The sequence below is a fragment of the Salvia splendens genome, chromosome 14, assembly GCF_004379255.2.
Source record: "Salvia splendens isolate huo1 chromosome 14, SspV2, whole genome shotgun sequence".
Classification (NCBI taxonomy): Eukaryota; Viridiplantae; Streptophyta; class Magnoliopsida; order Lamiales; family Lamiaceae; genus Salvia; species Salvia splendens.
Genome location: NC_056045.1, coordinates 30,514,751 through 30,529,580, shown reverse-complemented (window position 1 = coordinate 30,529,580; position 14,830 = coordinate 30,514,751). Strand labels below are relative to the sequence as shown.

The window sequence follows — 14,830 nt, the reverse complement described above, 5'->3', positions numbered from 1 at the left end:
ATGGAGAATTATTATTAATTTTTACTTAAAAACTAATGATAGAAAGTACCATGTGGGCTTATTTATCAACTATTGGACCAATTCTTTTATTAAAAAAAGATTATGACCCATCAGCCCATAAATTACTGAAAATACATTTACATTAAAAAGGGAAAATAAAAACAGAGGTTGAATGAAAGAAACTAGCCACAAGCACCCTATTGTTTTATTTAAAACCTTATGCAAATTAATAAAATACATTTACATTAAAAAATTGAATCCTAGATTTTAATTATAAATGATGACCAAAAAAGCAGTATGTTGCCCAAAAAAAAACTATAAAACTCAAAAATCCATGAACAATCAACACGTTTTATTTGTATTCAAAATTATTAACTGAAGTCATAAAAAAAGTTTTTCATTTATAAGATTCTTGAGATGGGCAATCAAAAGCAATAAAAATATAGCTGAATTGTGCTTTCTAATCAGAATCCTACAAGTTGTACGTAGGAGTACCTTTTATTTTGTTACATTAAAATTAAACAATCATATTAAATTTTCAAACAAGAATAAATTACTTTCTTATAATTATCTAAACATGAAATAAATAAAACTTGGACATCTCTAAAATACAATACTAAGATTCTTTTATTTAAACTGATTATTACAGTATCTACAAATTTGGTAAAAAAAAAAGAAGCATAAAAATAAGGTTACAAAGGGAGATTTCATGAAACAACATTAATTTCAAAAGTATGAAAAAAACCTCTTCTATTCTCCATCTCCAAGAACACCACAACTATATGTGTGTGTGTGTTTTGATGGGATGGACAAAAAAACACCAAAAAAGACTACAACTTTAGCAATTTCAAACTTCAACCATTTACACTTAAATCAGTTATCCCTCTCTATCTGATGGTGTCAGTGGCAATGGACTTGCCGACGTCTAGGTGGTTGAGGCGGCACGTCCCCAGCAGGGCCTCCGGCAGCTCGTCAGCAGTGTTTCCCTACAAAAAATAAGAGAAAATATTTTTGAAAAATATCTTGAAAATGGTTATGAATCGAAAAGTGGCGTAATTCCTCAAGTATGTCTCACTCGCCTGTATCAAGAATGACATTTCAATCACGAGATTGTTTAGGTAGCCGAGGACGAGGTTTACTACACCCCTTGCCACAGTTGATGAGCCAACATCAATGTCAAGCTGAAAAAAAGTTAGTTAAGTTAGTTAAGATAGTCTAGTAGTTTGAAAAGTTAGTTAAATTAGTTAAGATTCTCAAGCAATCTGAAAAAAGTTAGTTAAGTTGGTTGAGATGCTGAAAAAAGTTAGTTAAGCTAGTTAAGATACCTCCAAGTAGTTATCTCTGCGGATGTAGTTGACCTCGAGGGATTGGCCTAACAAGCACGATTTCTTGCCGACGCTCTGTTTCACTATCCAAGAGCCCTGTGGCGATCATCACATCGAGTGTGTGAGTGTCGGATATAAAAGAAATGGTGAAAAATTGGAGTGGACGCGAGACCTGAGAGATGTAAGGGATGAGCTTGAATCTCGAGTTCCTGAAAGCGTCGTCTCCATTGACAAATTTCTCCAAGAGAGGTGTCTCCTCCAAGGGAGTCTTGAGCATGTAGTAGAGGGTTAAGTTGTACATTGTTGGGCCCGGGATCTGGTTTACGAGACGAAAGAAAATGATGAACAAACGCGCAATTTGGGCAAATTTTAGGCGTATGAGCAAGTTTTAGGCTTACCTGTATGTTGATGACAAAGAAGAACTCAGAACCTCCAACTGCCCCGTATTTCTGCATAACGAAAAAGTCATATCAGGTCGTCTCGTGAGAAAATTGTGCATAGTTTTCTTGATTCACAAATCTATACATCAGGAATGTTAGTTGTGTTTTTTCTTGGAGTGGTGAATCCGAATTCTGACCTGAACAATGCTGCCAGGTCGGCTGGATAGATCGTCTTCGCGCTTGTCTGATCTTAGCCAATCAGCAGCTACCAATTGCATCAAGGTAGTCTTTGCCTTGTTCTAAGAGAGAGAGAGAACAGAGAAAAAACAGATGAAGGCAGCTTCAAGAACGCATTTTTATGAGAGCCCGGAAGCTCGATTTTGTGTTGAAATGAGGACAGTGGATCAGTCATTGCAACCATTGATCAAGAAAATAGAATTTAGGTAGTTTTTATTCAAGAAAGCCTCCCATTTATAGCAAGTGAAAGTGCAAACCTTTTTGTTGTCTTTTAAATAGTTCTCTCCGCGGATCAAGAACGAGGAGGGGTCCGCGGGCGCCCAGCTACACGGCATGGTGTAGCTAGGGTCCTTTGGAAGTGTCGAGCCATAGTAGTGCGACGAACTTTCCTCCATCGACAGCTCGGGCAGCTCAATGTACCCCTTCTTTTGGACTACAAAATCAAGCAAATTTCAAAATTTCATATCTTGCTGTTTGGTAGTAGTACTGATTTTGAGATACTAACCTGCAAGATTCTGCAGCTTCTTCATGAAGGTGGTCGCGGACGAAACCTTCGTCTGTGGCTGCTCCTGCTCGCGCCATTTTGAACACGAAAATCAGTAAATTGGACAATTTTCATGATTGATGAAAACAGGATTAGGCCATACCACGAAGCACATATCCGGGCTCTCAGCCCATCCGCCAGTCTCGAGCCCTCCCTCGTCGTCTGAGGGCTCGGGGACGTCGAAGAACTCATCGACCGAGTCACGGAGGGCCATGAGAGTGGTGTTGGAGGACGAGGCCGGCTGCCTAGAAGACTCATCATCTGTCACACTATGCTGCCTATCAAAGCTAGCTTCTGCCTTCACCACCTCTTCCTTTTCGCTCACCTCTCCCGGGATATAATCGTGGCTCCCTTTCCCTCCCTTTGTCCGGAACAGCTCCCTCAGGGCTAAAACAACAGGGCTCGGCAAATTGGGCCAAAGCAATAACATAATTCATATTAAAAAGCAGCGAAAAACACACCAGCAACTTTCTCAAGCATACGCGTGGTGATGGTCCGGGCGGCCCCCTTCTGGATGTACGACTTCCAGCACTTCCAGTCGATGGCGAGCATGTGCTTAATGACACACACCTTCTCCTCAGGGCTTGGGGAGATCACGTAACCACCGCCTGCTCGTTTTTTGACAGCAAGAAAACAAACACAATAACTAACTTAACTAACTTTTTAAACTGCTTTTAGGGGAAACACGGTGTTTTACTATTGAGGCAGGCGCGGACATATCCATCGTGAGGCGGGCACTTTCTGTGGAAGACGGAGTGGTAGAGGATAACTGAAACGAACGATGGGCATAAGCCTTTCGATTGATTTTGGTTCTGTTTTTTTGTGTTTTTGAGTTGAGAAAATGTACCATATGTGCCATCTTCTTCTCTTCTCCAGTAACGACGAAGCAACAAGTCTCTTCGTTTCATCGCCCTGCAGAAAAAAAACTCTTAAACACTAACCATGGTGTGAAGCAGAAGAATTTAAAGTCACAATTCTAACCATGGTAGCCAGTGGTTGTTGAGTTGAAGGTGAACAATGTCTGTGTGCCCGTCTAGATGCTCGACTACTGTGGCCCGGGAGAACGAGAAATCCCACCTGAAAAACACAACTTTTCAGCAAGAGAATCTCCAAAAACACAATAAAACCAAATCATACTCTTTGAAGACACTAATCAGCAAAAAATCCTCTGAAAAAATGAAGAGAATATGTTAGATTTCCATGAATCGAGCAGGCTTACTCGTTTCTGGAGGTACCAATGGACATGAGTGTACGGAAAACAGCTTCTGGTGTTCCATCAATGACAGCAACGGCCATAATAGCCGGATGCTCATCCCATTCCTAATAAGCAATTGCTATAATTTTCATCTCTAATTTGCAAAATATTAGCTCAAAGTGATGTTGAAACTCGAAAGAGAATCTACCTTCCCAGTTGGATCCGTCTCTTTAGCTTCTTTGAAGAGACGCAGTCCTAAAGAGATAATGGGGAGAAAATATGCATAAAAATGTGACTTTAGACAGCAAGAAAATGACTCAAAATCAAACTATTTTAGTACCATTTTGGCAGCCAAATATCTTCCAGGACGCGGGCGCTACAACATCAGATGTCTTGGTGTTCACTTGCATAGAAGTCGCAGTCCAGTCGATAGAGTTCTTGTTTCGCATTCTCTTTGACACACTCATGCTTTTCAAAGCGAAAAAAATGAATGAAACACAAAAACAGAATTAAACCTAAAAGAAAAAAATAAGTTGCAATTTCGATATATAAAGACAGAAAAAAGGCCTTAAAACACATTTCCACAAAAGTTGATCAACATCTGGACATGCTTACGTGAAAGGCTGCCATTTTCTTTCGTCAGTGCTCGACTCCATATCTGTTCCTGGATGGAGTGCAGCATCCTGCAAGGCTCGGACCCAACGAGCAGCTTCTTCCGAGCTGGTCACTCCCAGCTACAAGAATTCAAGAAACACTCCTATTTAATACGAACCTTCTAAATTTGACGAAAAAGTTGGAGAAATGGAAGACTCTTTTCATACCTTGAGCCTGTCTCTATGATTAGAGGTGTTGTAAAGAGTAAAAATGAAAAATAACTGCAATTCACAAGCAAAAAAGAATGATCATAGCATCAATACATATTGGAACTTAAGATTGTATATATACATATAAATGTAAGGTGAGTTATACTTTTCTACGGTAGCTCTCTCTTCCATTGTCGACAACACGAATGCAAGAGTCTATTATTGCACTTCTCATAGGCTCCTGAGAGTGAAAATTCATCAATATTAAAGAAGTTTAGAATCACAATTAGTCCAAAATTTTACAAAAATTATATGGTTATTGAAGATTAGTGAAAAATGTATGTGGGAATGATGGAAATGAAAGGAAAAGGGAAAAATTAAGAGGCACAAAATCATTACAGAAGAGCCAAAAACTGCAATTCCTATAGATAAAAAGGCTAAAAAATTAGAAATAATAATGTACTACTTATTTCTGCATTAATTTGTTTAAATTACTAAAACTTATAGAGTCAATTTTTCTGTGCTTCAATTTGATGATAGAAGCCTTTGCATGAATATCTCTCTATTTCAAGATTTTATCAGAAAAAATCACAAATACACACACACATGATTATTACATGAATGTGAGAAAGAGGGAGAGAGAGAACCTCATCATCAGAAGTAGGCTCGGCTTTGAACCTCTTGAGGCAATTATGTTCAAGAATGAAGTATCTCTTACGTGAATATTGAAGCCCAAATCTATTGTAACGAATCAAATACAACCATCCCCTCATTTCCCCTTCGTTTCCTGCCATTTTTCCACTACTAAAAACCAAACCAAACCAAAAAAATCAAAAATAAAAAATCCCCTTTTTTTCCAACTACACTTCAAAATACATGCAGATTTATTTCCTCGAAAAAAGAAAATAAATTTTTTTTGGAGGTGTGATCCTCTGATCCCACCAACCAATGGGATGCAGAGAATCCAAGGCTTGAAACTTAAAACAATTTGTTTGAAGTTTTCTACAGAGCTGAAAATTTTCCCAACATTTTTTTCTCTCTTTTTTTTTCGTTCTGTTTTTTTTGACAGTTTTTGTTTTCGGTTTTATCTTTTCTTCTGTCGTTTGAGGAATTTGAATGTAGATTTTGGTGTATTTAAGGTAGTTAGCATTGTTTTGTGAATTTAAGGTTATGCCCTTTGTATCTTCCCCTTTTTGGTGTTTTCTGTGTGTTGAGTAAAAAGGAATTGAGTTGTAAGATTGATGGCTGTGCGACATTTTCTAATCACTATTGCCTTTCAAGTTTTTTAGGAAGTAGTTTTCGTGATATTTGTGAAATTTCTTTCACACCAGTAGATTTAAAGATTTTGTTAAATTGATCATCTTCTTTAGAGGGACATTTTTAATAACAATCAAACATGTCTTTTTTATTTTTTAAGTAGGCATATGATGTGTGGAAATTCGATTTGAATAGGGCATATTCCAACTTCTTGGTGACCAATTTAAGAAAGAAATTCGTGTTATTGAAATCATTGTATTTGTACAAGCTACATCTGTGTCATCACATTATAAAAATCCATACAAAAAATCCAATCAATTCAGCCCAATTGAAAAAATTCGTAGCCCAAAACGAAAAAAAGTTCAAAACCGTTGCTCTTTTTAAGAGGATCAGTAATGGTTTCCCATTTCTCCCTCGAACGTGATGACTCAGAATTCCAGACTCATCACAAAATAAACTATATCATTTCGAATTCGAATTCAAGGCCAAAAAGGTTTCGCTACTCGAATTCAAGGCAAAAGATTCGCCCAGTTTTTCTCATCTAAAGATACGAAGTCAATGTCAAGAACAGATGCAATGTCTCACTATGATGTAAATTATGCAGTTCATGCTACATTTTGGCTAAATCCGCGAAAAAAGTCATTCCTATATCCGTGATCCTCGATGGCATCAACCTAATCACAACAGACGCATTACATTTGAGGTTTTACATATGCAACAGCTCATATTTGAATGCTGCAATAGTTTAGAGAACTAGATTATTGCAATGAGATCAGAAATGATACCTTTTTCAAGTGTTACACCGTTCAGCATTTTTTCCGTATTGAAAGGTCGATGTGGAGGTATACAACAGAAGCAGCAAAGAGAAGGAAAAACGTAGAAGCTAGCATCAAGGGTTCAGCAAGCATAAATAATGGGTTGAACTTGTAATGGACCTGCATGTACGGAATAAGGTGAGGGAGATTGAAAATTTGTATATATAAATAGATATAGAGACCTAAAATTTCATGAAATCTACAAGAAAGTAAAGATTTGATAATAAAGTAGCTCATTTAAGAACAGGGTCTGTAATGTTTTGGGAATTTTCGAAATGATATACAAACTGCTTTATGACAAACCAATATATAGCACATCGGGTCAAGGCCAAACACAAGCAGCTACCTGAATACATATCATGCTTGAACTAAAGGCGAATAACTTTTCATAATTCCCCTCTTTTTTTGTGTGCGCACGTTGAACGTATTTTTTTTGTGTGGATGAATAAGCTCATGATGATATACTACTGGTAGTTAGTTTTCGAAGGCAATATATATAGCTCATATTATAAGAAAGTGTGATTAGACAATTATTTCTGTATAGAAGTTTAGGGTTACCTGGAAAGGAACATGATGCTCAGGGACTACATTTCTCTTTTCCAGAACCACCACAGTCCGTCCAATGACGTCAAGGTACGAGTACTTCTTCTGCAAATGTTGTAAGAGCATTAAATCCAATATCAATCGATGTACATCTCAATCAGATGAACCAAAGATTACAGCATAGAGTAACTATATGATATTGCGGCCCGCATCACAGTTTTGGTGCTTTTGTTGCATAAAGATCACTATAATATTTATAAAAAAGGCTCATTGCTGTGAAAAAACTTCTAATCAGAAATTGATCAATAAATGGAGTTTCACCAGCGTATGCAGAGAAAATTACTAAAACCAGAGCTCTAAAAAAATCGGAAAATAACATGTCACCCAGCGCTGTTATGATCAGATGTTTAATTACAAAGATGAAGATATATGGCACAATAAAAGCTAAAATTTAAAAAAAAAACAAATCTGTTAAGAATGTTTGATGTTTTAGTAGATACTATGAGAACTAGAGGTTTAATTTAAATAATCATACCTCTAAACTTTGTTTGACTGCAAATGGAACTTCAACAGACGGGTCCTTTGAGCCCTCTGGGAGGACAACCTAAAACAATTAAATTTCATGTTATAGCATGTGCTTGCAGACAATTTATTAAATCCTTAACTTATAGAAACATAATTCAATATAACAACGTGTTAACTGATAATAGAGCACATACTTTGATTGTCAGCTTGTCAACTACAGTATCCGCGATAGAGCAGCCAAAAGTGTAATTCAGGTAACGAGCACCAGGAGCTGATTCAAACAGGAAGTCCTTCAGTGGCACTCCATATCCAATGAGAAAGGTTGCTTTCCAGCCTCCAAATAAAGGATAACGCGGCTCTATTAACAACTCAGTCTGGGAGAGAAAAACACGAGCATAAAGTCAGATAAGCCAGCACAACAACGGTGCTAAGACAAGACATCATTATTCTCTTTCCAGAAAGTTTGACTACTATGTAGTGCGAAGATCTATTTTTAAGCATCTAAAATAGGACACAGTTCTTAAATATTCAATTATAGACCACCACTATGGAAGAATCGAAATAGATACAGATTCAATCATAATTGTTCAGAAAGAAGAAATTGAGTCAGCTTTACAAAAAGAAAGAAGGCTAAAAAACCAGCAGCCTAAGATAGGGCCCACTTTTTCCTAGTTTTTGTACATTAGTGATTCATATATTAAAAGAGGTGTAAGAGTGAGAACTACCTTCTTGGAGTTTGTACGCAAACGGGATGTTGATATATTTCCGATCTCATCTCTGTAGTAGACAGAATGAACGCGTGGGGGTAGTACTGCAAGAAGATGCTTGAAAGAGGAGACACCACTACCGCCTGGTCTTGATTGATACTCAACCCTGTAAAAAGACAATTTAATAATGTGAAGGGCCAAAGCAAATTTCAGTTAATCTGTAAATTTAACAGTTACCATGAATTATAACTAACACAAAAATTACACAAAAAAGATCTAACTATTGCAAGCATATAATGCATTGCAAGGCATACGGCCAAGTAAACTTTATAACTTCGAATTTATGAGTAAAACTCTGAAGACATGCTTGGATGATACACGCACAATAAAAACTACATTTAACTTAAGAAAACCACTATAGGAAAGAAACTTAATACTAAAATAGAAGTTCCGTCCATTTCCTTGGAACCTCACCTTGAGAAAGCACCTTTGTGCTTAGCACCGGCATGAGCTAACTTGTAACTCTCAGTGACCTGTACACTTCCCCAGTGAGAGATTTCAATTTCCCGCTCAAGCTCCTCCACAACAGCAAACGGATGGTTATTTTCAAAATGGACTATAATAGGAGAGTATGAGTAAGGACCATGACCCTCATACGGCCCGTATCTCAGTTCACTGCCACTACGGTGAGCAGGATCGACTTGGGTGAAGGATTCCACATTGTTACTTGGGGTTTTAATCATGGTTGCCTGGTGCGCAATATGATATGGTGATAGTATAATTGCACTATCGTGGTAATACACTAATTGAGGATCAGACTGCGCTATCTCCTCTGGGAAGGGTTCGAGAGATTGGGTCAAGATGTAAAGTATTTCTAGATTGGTAGTCTCACCCTTTGCCAATGGTTTGAGCAATGACACAGAATGGTATTTTGTTCCATTAGGTGCGTCAGGTCTTTCGGTTGGCTTGGCTTCAAGAGGAACATAAGATTTCTTCCTCTTTTTTCCGACAGTCACAGCTGCTTTAACCAATGCTAGATGGTCAAACTGCGTAGGTGGGAATGCTAGAAGAACTTCTGTTGCTGGAGCATCCTCAGTGTTCTCTATCTACAGAAAGAAAATTTGATCCGATCAACACTTTCAAACCTTTTCTACTGATCAATAATAAGAAGTTCGTAAACATACTAGCAAGGTAAGTATTTGAGCTCATGCACCATAACCGATAACACGCACACAAACACTCATTCTCCAGTAAAGTTGGAAGTTGCTCGTCTGTTCAGTTTCTGTTTCATTTTCGGTTAATTTTAAGCCATCGTCAATCAAATTGCAACCCCATCGGGCGCTAATTACAGGTATTTCACCAAGTTCGAAAAAAACTAAACAATAATGATATATTTTGAAAATTATTTTGGCTCAAAGTCATTAAAACATCACACTGTCTCTGCAGATCATTCGGTTGCTGGAAAACTAATTACCTCATAGCGCTGGAACGCAGCCCAATTTCATTAAACCACCATCACTCTTACTGCTCCAAAATACAATTAAAACACATAATGATTTCATCCGCGAAGAGACACAAACAAATAATGCATAACATCCTCTTTCACAATAGACCGATTTGCTTATTTCCACTCAATCAATGCGAATAACAGCCGAAAATTTACCTTCAATGTCAGATAAACCCTAACAATGTGCGAAGTCAATTCAATCTGCACCAAATTCAATCGCAGAAGAGTGAATCAAAATGAAATCATCACATAAACATGAAAACAATAATTCATCAACAGATTACATTTGCAGATTAAAATCAAATCCTACCTCTTCGAATTAACGAATGGAGAAAAGGATCGGAGAAGAAAATTCACCTGACGCTCGGCTTGGAGGATCTGCAGGCCAGAGGAGGAGGCCGACGACGTTCCGATCAGCAGCGCGACGACGAAAATGAAGAGAGAGAAAATCGCAGCTGCCATTGGAGTGAAGATTTAGTGAGTTTCTCTCTCTACAGTGATGAGTAGCAAGTTTTCTATGCAGGCCGTGACCCGTCAACTGGTTGTCTGAACCCGGGTTCGGATCTTCGGAAATGGGTCAGTTTATGGAATTAGTTTACGGGTCGGGTTTTTTATGGGAGATTTGCTCAATAGTTCGGATCCATACTCAATAATTTATTTACTCTGGAGTAATTTAAATTTTAATTCTATGCATTAAAAATAATTAAATACTCATCCAATTAATATACTAATACTCTTGCAATCCACGAATAATTATCTCATATTTGCTTTTCCATTCATGTAATGAATAATTATCTTTTATAGTACTACCTTCACCTATTTTTGATAAATAAACTATACTACATTTCATTAATTCATCCTACTCACATTTTATTATTTGTATAAAAGTAAGTACTATATTAAAACTCCTACTTATAAGTAAAATATTCAACTCTTTGCAATGACAATTTCCTTGCTTCATTTTCTTCTCTATATTTGTCACCATTAATTAGCATTGCCCTACCAATGGAATATATGAGCAAAACAACACTTTTGACTTCCAAACTTGATCAATATATTCAATCCACAACTTTAAAATTCTAAAATATAGATTGGTAACACGCTTTCCGCTTATCAATAAGTCGTGAGTTTGATCACCTATGAATTTTATTGGATACACTAATAAATTTTTTATTATTGACAAATTTGAATATTGAATTCTTAGTTCAAATTAAATTTTCTTGTCGGTTCTTCACCTATTTTATAGGTGTAGTATTACATTTTGCATGACAAATTGTATGATAATGATGTATGTTAAAGTCTTTCAAGTGGCTCTCAATAATACTAGTATATTGGATGGCTATTTAAAGCCACACATTTCTTTGCTTGTACACAATTCAATCATCAATATATCAATCTCAACAATGCTTCCAAATTTGCTCTTCATTTGTATGCTTTCCTCCTTCATTTCCACTCATTCCAATAGCCAATGTCTTCCCAATCAGCAAACCTTGTTGCTTCAACTCAAGAAAGAGTTGATATTCAATTCCACCATTTCAACAAAGCTGGTGCAATGGAACCAAAGCGACCAGTGGCACGGTGTGGAGTGCGATGCTGCAGGCAACGTCGTGAGCCTGCAGCTTGACCATGAGGCTATCTCCGGTGGAATGGAGGACTCATCGAGCCTCTTCAAACTCGTGTATCTCCAGAAGCTTAATCTCGCCTACAATGACTTCAGCTACCTTCCCATTCCAAAAGGTATCCACAAGCTCACATACTTGACACACTTGAACTTGTCATATGCTGGTTTCGATGGCCAAGTTCCATCCGAAATTCTGTCGTTGGGGAGATTGGTCAGCCTTGACATGTCGAACGAGTACACCTCTTTAAGCCTCAAGCACCCAAATCTGGAGATGCTTCTCCAGAATCTAACCGGGCTTAGAGAACTCTATCTTGATGGTGCAGGCATTCTTTCGTCGCATGAAAAGACGAACTGGAGCCACATCATATCATCGTATTTACGAAACATCACGCGTTTGAGCATGCGTTCTTGCTTCCTGTCTGGCCCTCTGGCTAAGTCCTTCTGGCAACTCCGTTCCCTTTCTGTTCTTCGACTAGATTCCAACGATCTTTCCACAGTAGTTCCGGACTTGTTTGCCAGTTTTCCAAGTTTAACCAACTTGAGCCTTATTGGCTGCCAGTTGAACAGCTCCTTTCATAGTAAGTTGTTTCAGATTCCTTCTCTGCAGAATCTTGATTTGTCTGAAAATTCACTTAGCGGAAGCATAGGTCCATTTCCTGGCACTGCATCTTTCGAGTCACTAGTGTTAACTGGCAATAACTTTTCCGGGTCGATACCAAGTTCCATTAGCAATGTCGAGAATTTGTCCACGTTAGACTTGTCTCATTGCCAATTCTCCGGATCAATCCCTTCCACCTTCGCTAACCTAACCAAACTAGTTCATGTCGACTTGCAGTATAATCTCTTCACAGGTTCACTTCCTGCTGCGCTGTTTGAAGGTCTTTCCTATCTTTCTTATCTCCGGTTGAATTCCAATTCCTTCTCTGGTCACATTCCCCGCTCGCTCTTTGGTCTACCGTCGATGAAAAGGCTTCATCTTAAGGAGAACCAATTTATTGGACTACTTGAAGAGTTTCCCATTGTAAATGCCTCTAACATGGTTTTACTGGACTTGAGGAGTAATCGACTCGAAGGGCCTATTCCCAACTCTCTGTTCCAGCTTCAGAGCCTCGAGTTGTTGTTGCTTTCTGGAAACATGTTCAATGGAACTGTTCAACTAGACACGATCCGAAGCCTTGCCAATCTTACAAGCCTTGATCTGTCTGGTAACAACTTGTTAGTAGATGGTGGCGACGAAAACTCAAGTACGTATGGACCTTCCCGGATACAGGAGTTGTCGCTAGGCTCATGTAACTTGCGAGTTATCCCGGGATTCTTGAAAGATTCAGACATAAGGCAACTGGACCTCTCAGACAATGGGATTGTTGGAGGGATCCCTAGTTGGATTTGGGAGAAACAACTTGAGGGATTGGATCTTTCTCTCAATCTTTTAACAGATTTGGAAAAGCCTTACTATATCCCGGCTACTCTTGTGAAGCTAGACTTGCACGCGAACCAGCTCAGGGGCGACCTGCATCGGTTCGTTCCACCTAATATCACATCTAATCTTGAAACCTTGTTACTTGGAAACAATAGTTTTAGTGGAACTATTCCAACCTCCCTCTGCACTATCTCATCCCTCTCTGCTATCGACTTGTCTTCTAATAACTTGAGTGGCAACATACCTCCCTGTCTAGTCGAAAACACCCTCGAGTTGGATCTAGGGCGAAACAATCTCAGTGGTGGCATCCCGGATAATTTCCCTACCGATTGCCTCCTAAACTATCTTGATCTTCACAACAACACTTTAGAAGGGAAAATCCCGAGGTCTCTCAAAAGCTGCGTGTCGTTGGAGTTTATGAATATCGGGAACAACATGATCAACGACACGTTCCCATGCATGCTCCCACCGAGCTTGCATGTTCTTGTTTTGCACACCAACAGATTCCATGGCGAAGTGAAGTGTCACAAGGACTGGCCAGAGCTTCAAATTCTGGATATATCTTCGAATAATTTCAGCGGACGTCTGGAGTCAGTGAACTTCACTAGCTGGAAGAGAATGACACAGTTGCAGGGCGACGACGATACAAGCCTCTACACAGGAGGTGTGATCATAACCATGAAAGGCATGCCTAGGGAGTATGGTGGCATCTTGTCTGACTTTGGTACTATTGATTTCTCTTCCAATGATTTTCAAGGGCAAATACCGGATGCGGTTGGTGATCTTATCTCGCTTCGTCAGCTTAACTTCTCCCACAATGCGGTCGCTGGAAGCATCCCAAAGTCGCTTGGTAAGCTGGGGAAGCTCGAATCACTTGACCTTTCTTACAACCGGCTAACAGGGCGGATACCAGTGGAGATTGGAGGGCTCACGTTCCTCGGATTCTTGAATCTGTCCTACAATGATCTGGCTGGACAGATCCCGAATGGCCCTCAGTTACAAAATTTTCCAGCTGATTCGTTTAAAGGGAATCCGAAGCTGTGTGGTTTGAATCTCAACGTAACATGCATTCGTAGCGATAACAATGATTCATCTGATCATGAAAATGTGGAAGAAGATAAGAGGGAGATTGAGTGGAAATATGTCTTTGCTGCGCTTGGATTCGTTGTGGGCGTAGGAATCGTTGTCTGGCTACTTCTGTTCTGTCGAAGATTCAGAGAGAAATACTTCAACAAAATAGATGATATTGTTGATGGTGTGTTTGAAGCCATAAACAAGAGAAGCCATGTCAAGACATAGTTTACTAGCAATTTTTGTGTGTTTTTGTATGACTTAAAAAGTGTTTTTGTTTAAAATGAGTGAACTTTATGAGTGTATTTTCTTGGATCGAGTGTATGTAGTATTCCATAATTAGTGCTAAATGTTCTTGTATTGTGTATGTAGTCTTCAATCAAACTATTTAATTCCCCATACTTTCTTTCCTATACATGATCTTCCCTCAATTCTCTTCTCGATCATCGCTTTGATTCTCGAGTGATTGCATTATTCCAACATTACTGGGCATACGATTTCATGATTGGTGTAGTTCCGTCACTTGCCGCTGCCGATGCTGAAAACGTCAACTGTGTCGGAATGACTTGAAATTTGCACGGTGCATGTGAAACAGGCTGGCGAGTCTAACCATGGCCTATGCCACGACATATGACAGATTTTGGCCATCTTATGTCAATTAAGGGGTGAAATCATCATTTTACTAATTTACCGGACTCTTTTGTTACCATTTTCGTAATTTGGATTTATTTTCTTTTGAGTTCCTAGAGTTGCCAAAGCACTTATAAATAGTGTCGCACGTTATTTCACAATCAATTTTGATCATTATTAATTCAATTCGAATTAAAAAAGCTAGAATTTTTGTGTTTCCGTATCAATTTAATCATCCTCGTAACAGCAT

At 38.6% G+C, this 14,830-nt stretch overlaps 3 protein-coding genes across 3 annotated transcripts; 1 reads left to right on the top strand and 2 right to left on the bottom strand.

The window, feature by feature from the left end:
- Positions 1-604: 604 nt before the first annotated feature.
- Positions 605-6,064, bottom strand: LOC121765217 (protein ENHANCED DISEASE RESISTANCE 2-like). The gene is made up of 20 exons (XM_042161267.1): positions 5,132-6,064; positions 4,651-4,725; positions 4,503-4,556; positions 4,297-4,415; positions 4,022-4,149; positions 3,890-3,936; positions 3,706-3,806; positions 3,468-3,563; positions 3,334-3,398; positions 3,184-3,255; positions 2,948-3,094; positions 2,590-2,873; positions 2,448-2,511; positions 2,200-2,375; positions 1,903-2,004; positions 1,724-1,774; positions 1,498-1,641; positions 1,326-1,421; positions 1,080-1,181; positions 605-986 (listed from the first exon to the last, which is right to left on the bottom strand). Exons 1-20 carry the CDS (start codon positions 5,276-5,278, stop codon positions 888-890), a joined length of 2,169 nt encoding a protein of 722 aa, XP_042017201.1. The 5' UTR covers positions 5,279-6,064; the 3' UTR covers positions 605-887.
- Positions 6,065-6,183: 119 nt separating this feature from the next.
- On the bottom strand, positions 6,184-10,344 carry LOC121765218 (dolichyl-diphosphooligosaccharide--protein glycosyltransferase subunit 1B-like). Its single transcript, XM_042161268.1, has 9 exons — positions 10,196-10,344; positions 9,995-10,039; positions 8,806-9,437; positions 8,350-8,497; positions 7,819-7,998; positions 7,635-7,703; positions 7,115-7,204; positions 6,527-6,676; positions 6,184-6,415 (listed from the first exon to the last, which is right to left on the bottom strand). The coding sequence occupies exons 1-8, from the start codon at positions 10,298-10,300 to the stop codon at positions 6,548-6,550; spliced, it is 1,398 nt and encodes a 465-aa protein (XP_042017202.1). The 5' UTR covers positions 10,301-10,344; the 3' UTR covers positions 6,184-6,415; positions 6,527-6,547.
- Positions 10,345-11,233: 889 nt separating this feature from the next.
- Positions 11,234-14,365, top strand: LOC121764923 (receptor-like protein 7). Its single transcript, XM_042160957.1, has one exon. It carries the CDS (start codon positions 11,242-11,244, stop codon positions 14,176-14,178), a length of 2,937 nt encoding a protein of 978 aa, XP_042016891.1. The 5' UTR covers positions 11,234-11,241; the 3' UTR covers positions 14,179-14,365.
- The last annotated feature ends 465 nt before the right edge of the window (positions 14,366-14,830 follow it).

Coding starts and splice junctions, on each gene's coding strand:
- LOC121765217 (XM_042161267.1), bottom strand. CDS start 5,278: ATGGCAGGAAACGAAGGGGAAATGAGGGGATGGTTGTATTTGATTCGT. Junction 4,416..4,502: donor ATCATAGAGACAGGCTCAAG/GTATGAAAAGAG, acceptor GAATTCTTGTAG/CTGGGAGTGACCAGCTCGGA. Junction 2,005..2,199: donor ATTTAAAAGACAACAAAAAG/GTTTGCACTTTC, acceptor TCTCTCTCTTAG/AACAAGGCAAAGACTACCTT.
- LOC121765218 (XM_042161268.1), bottom strand. CDS start 10,300: ATGGCAGCTGCGATTTTCTCTCTCTTCATTTTCGTCGTCGCGCTGCTG. Junction 8,498..8,805: donor CACAAAGGTGCTTTCTCAAG/GTGAGGTTCCAA, acceptor GTCTTTTTACAG/GGTTGAGTATCAATCAAGAC. Junction 6,677..7,114: donor AGCATCATGTTCCTTTCCAG/GTAACCCTAAAC, acceptor CCGTACATGCAG/GTCCATTACAAGTTCAACCC.
- LOC121764923 (XM_042160957.1), top strand. CDS start 11,242: ATGCTTCCAAATTTGCTCTTCATTTGTATGCTTTCCTCCTTCATTTCC.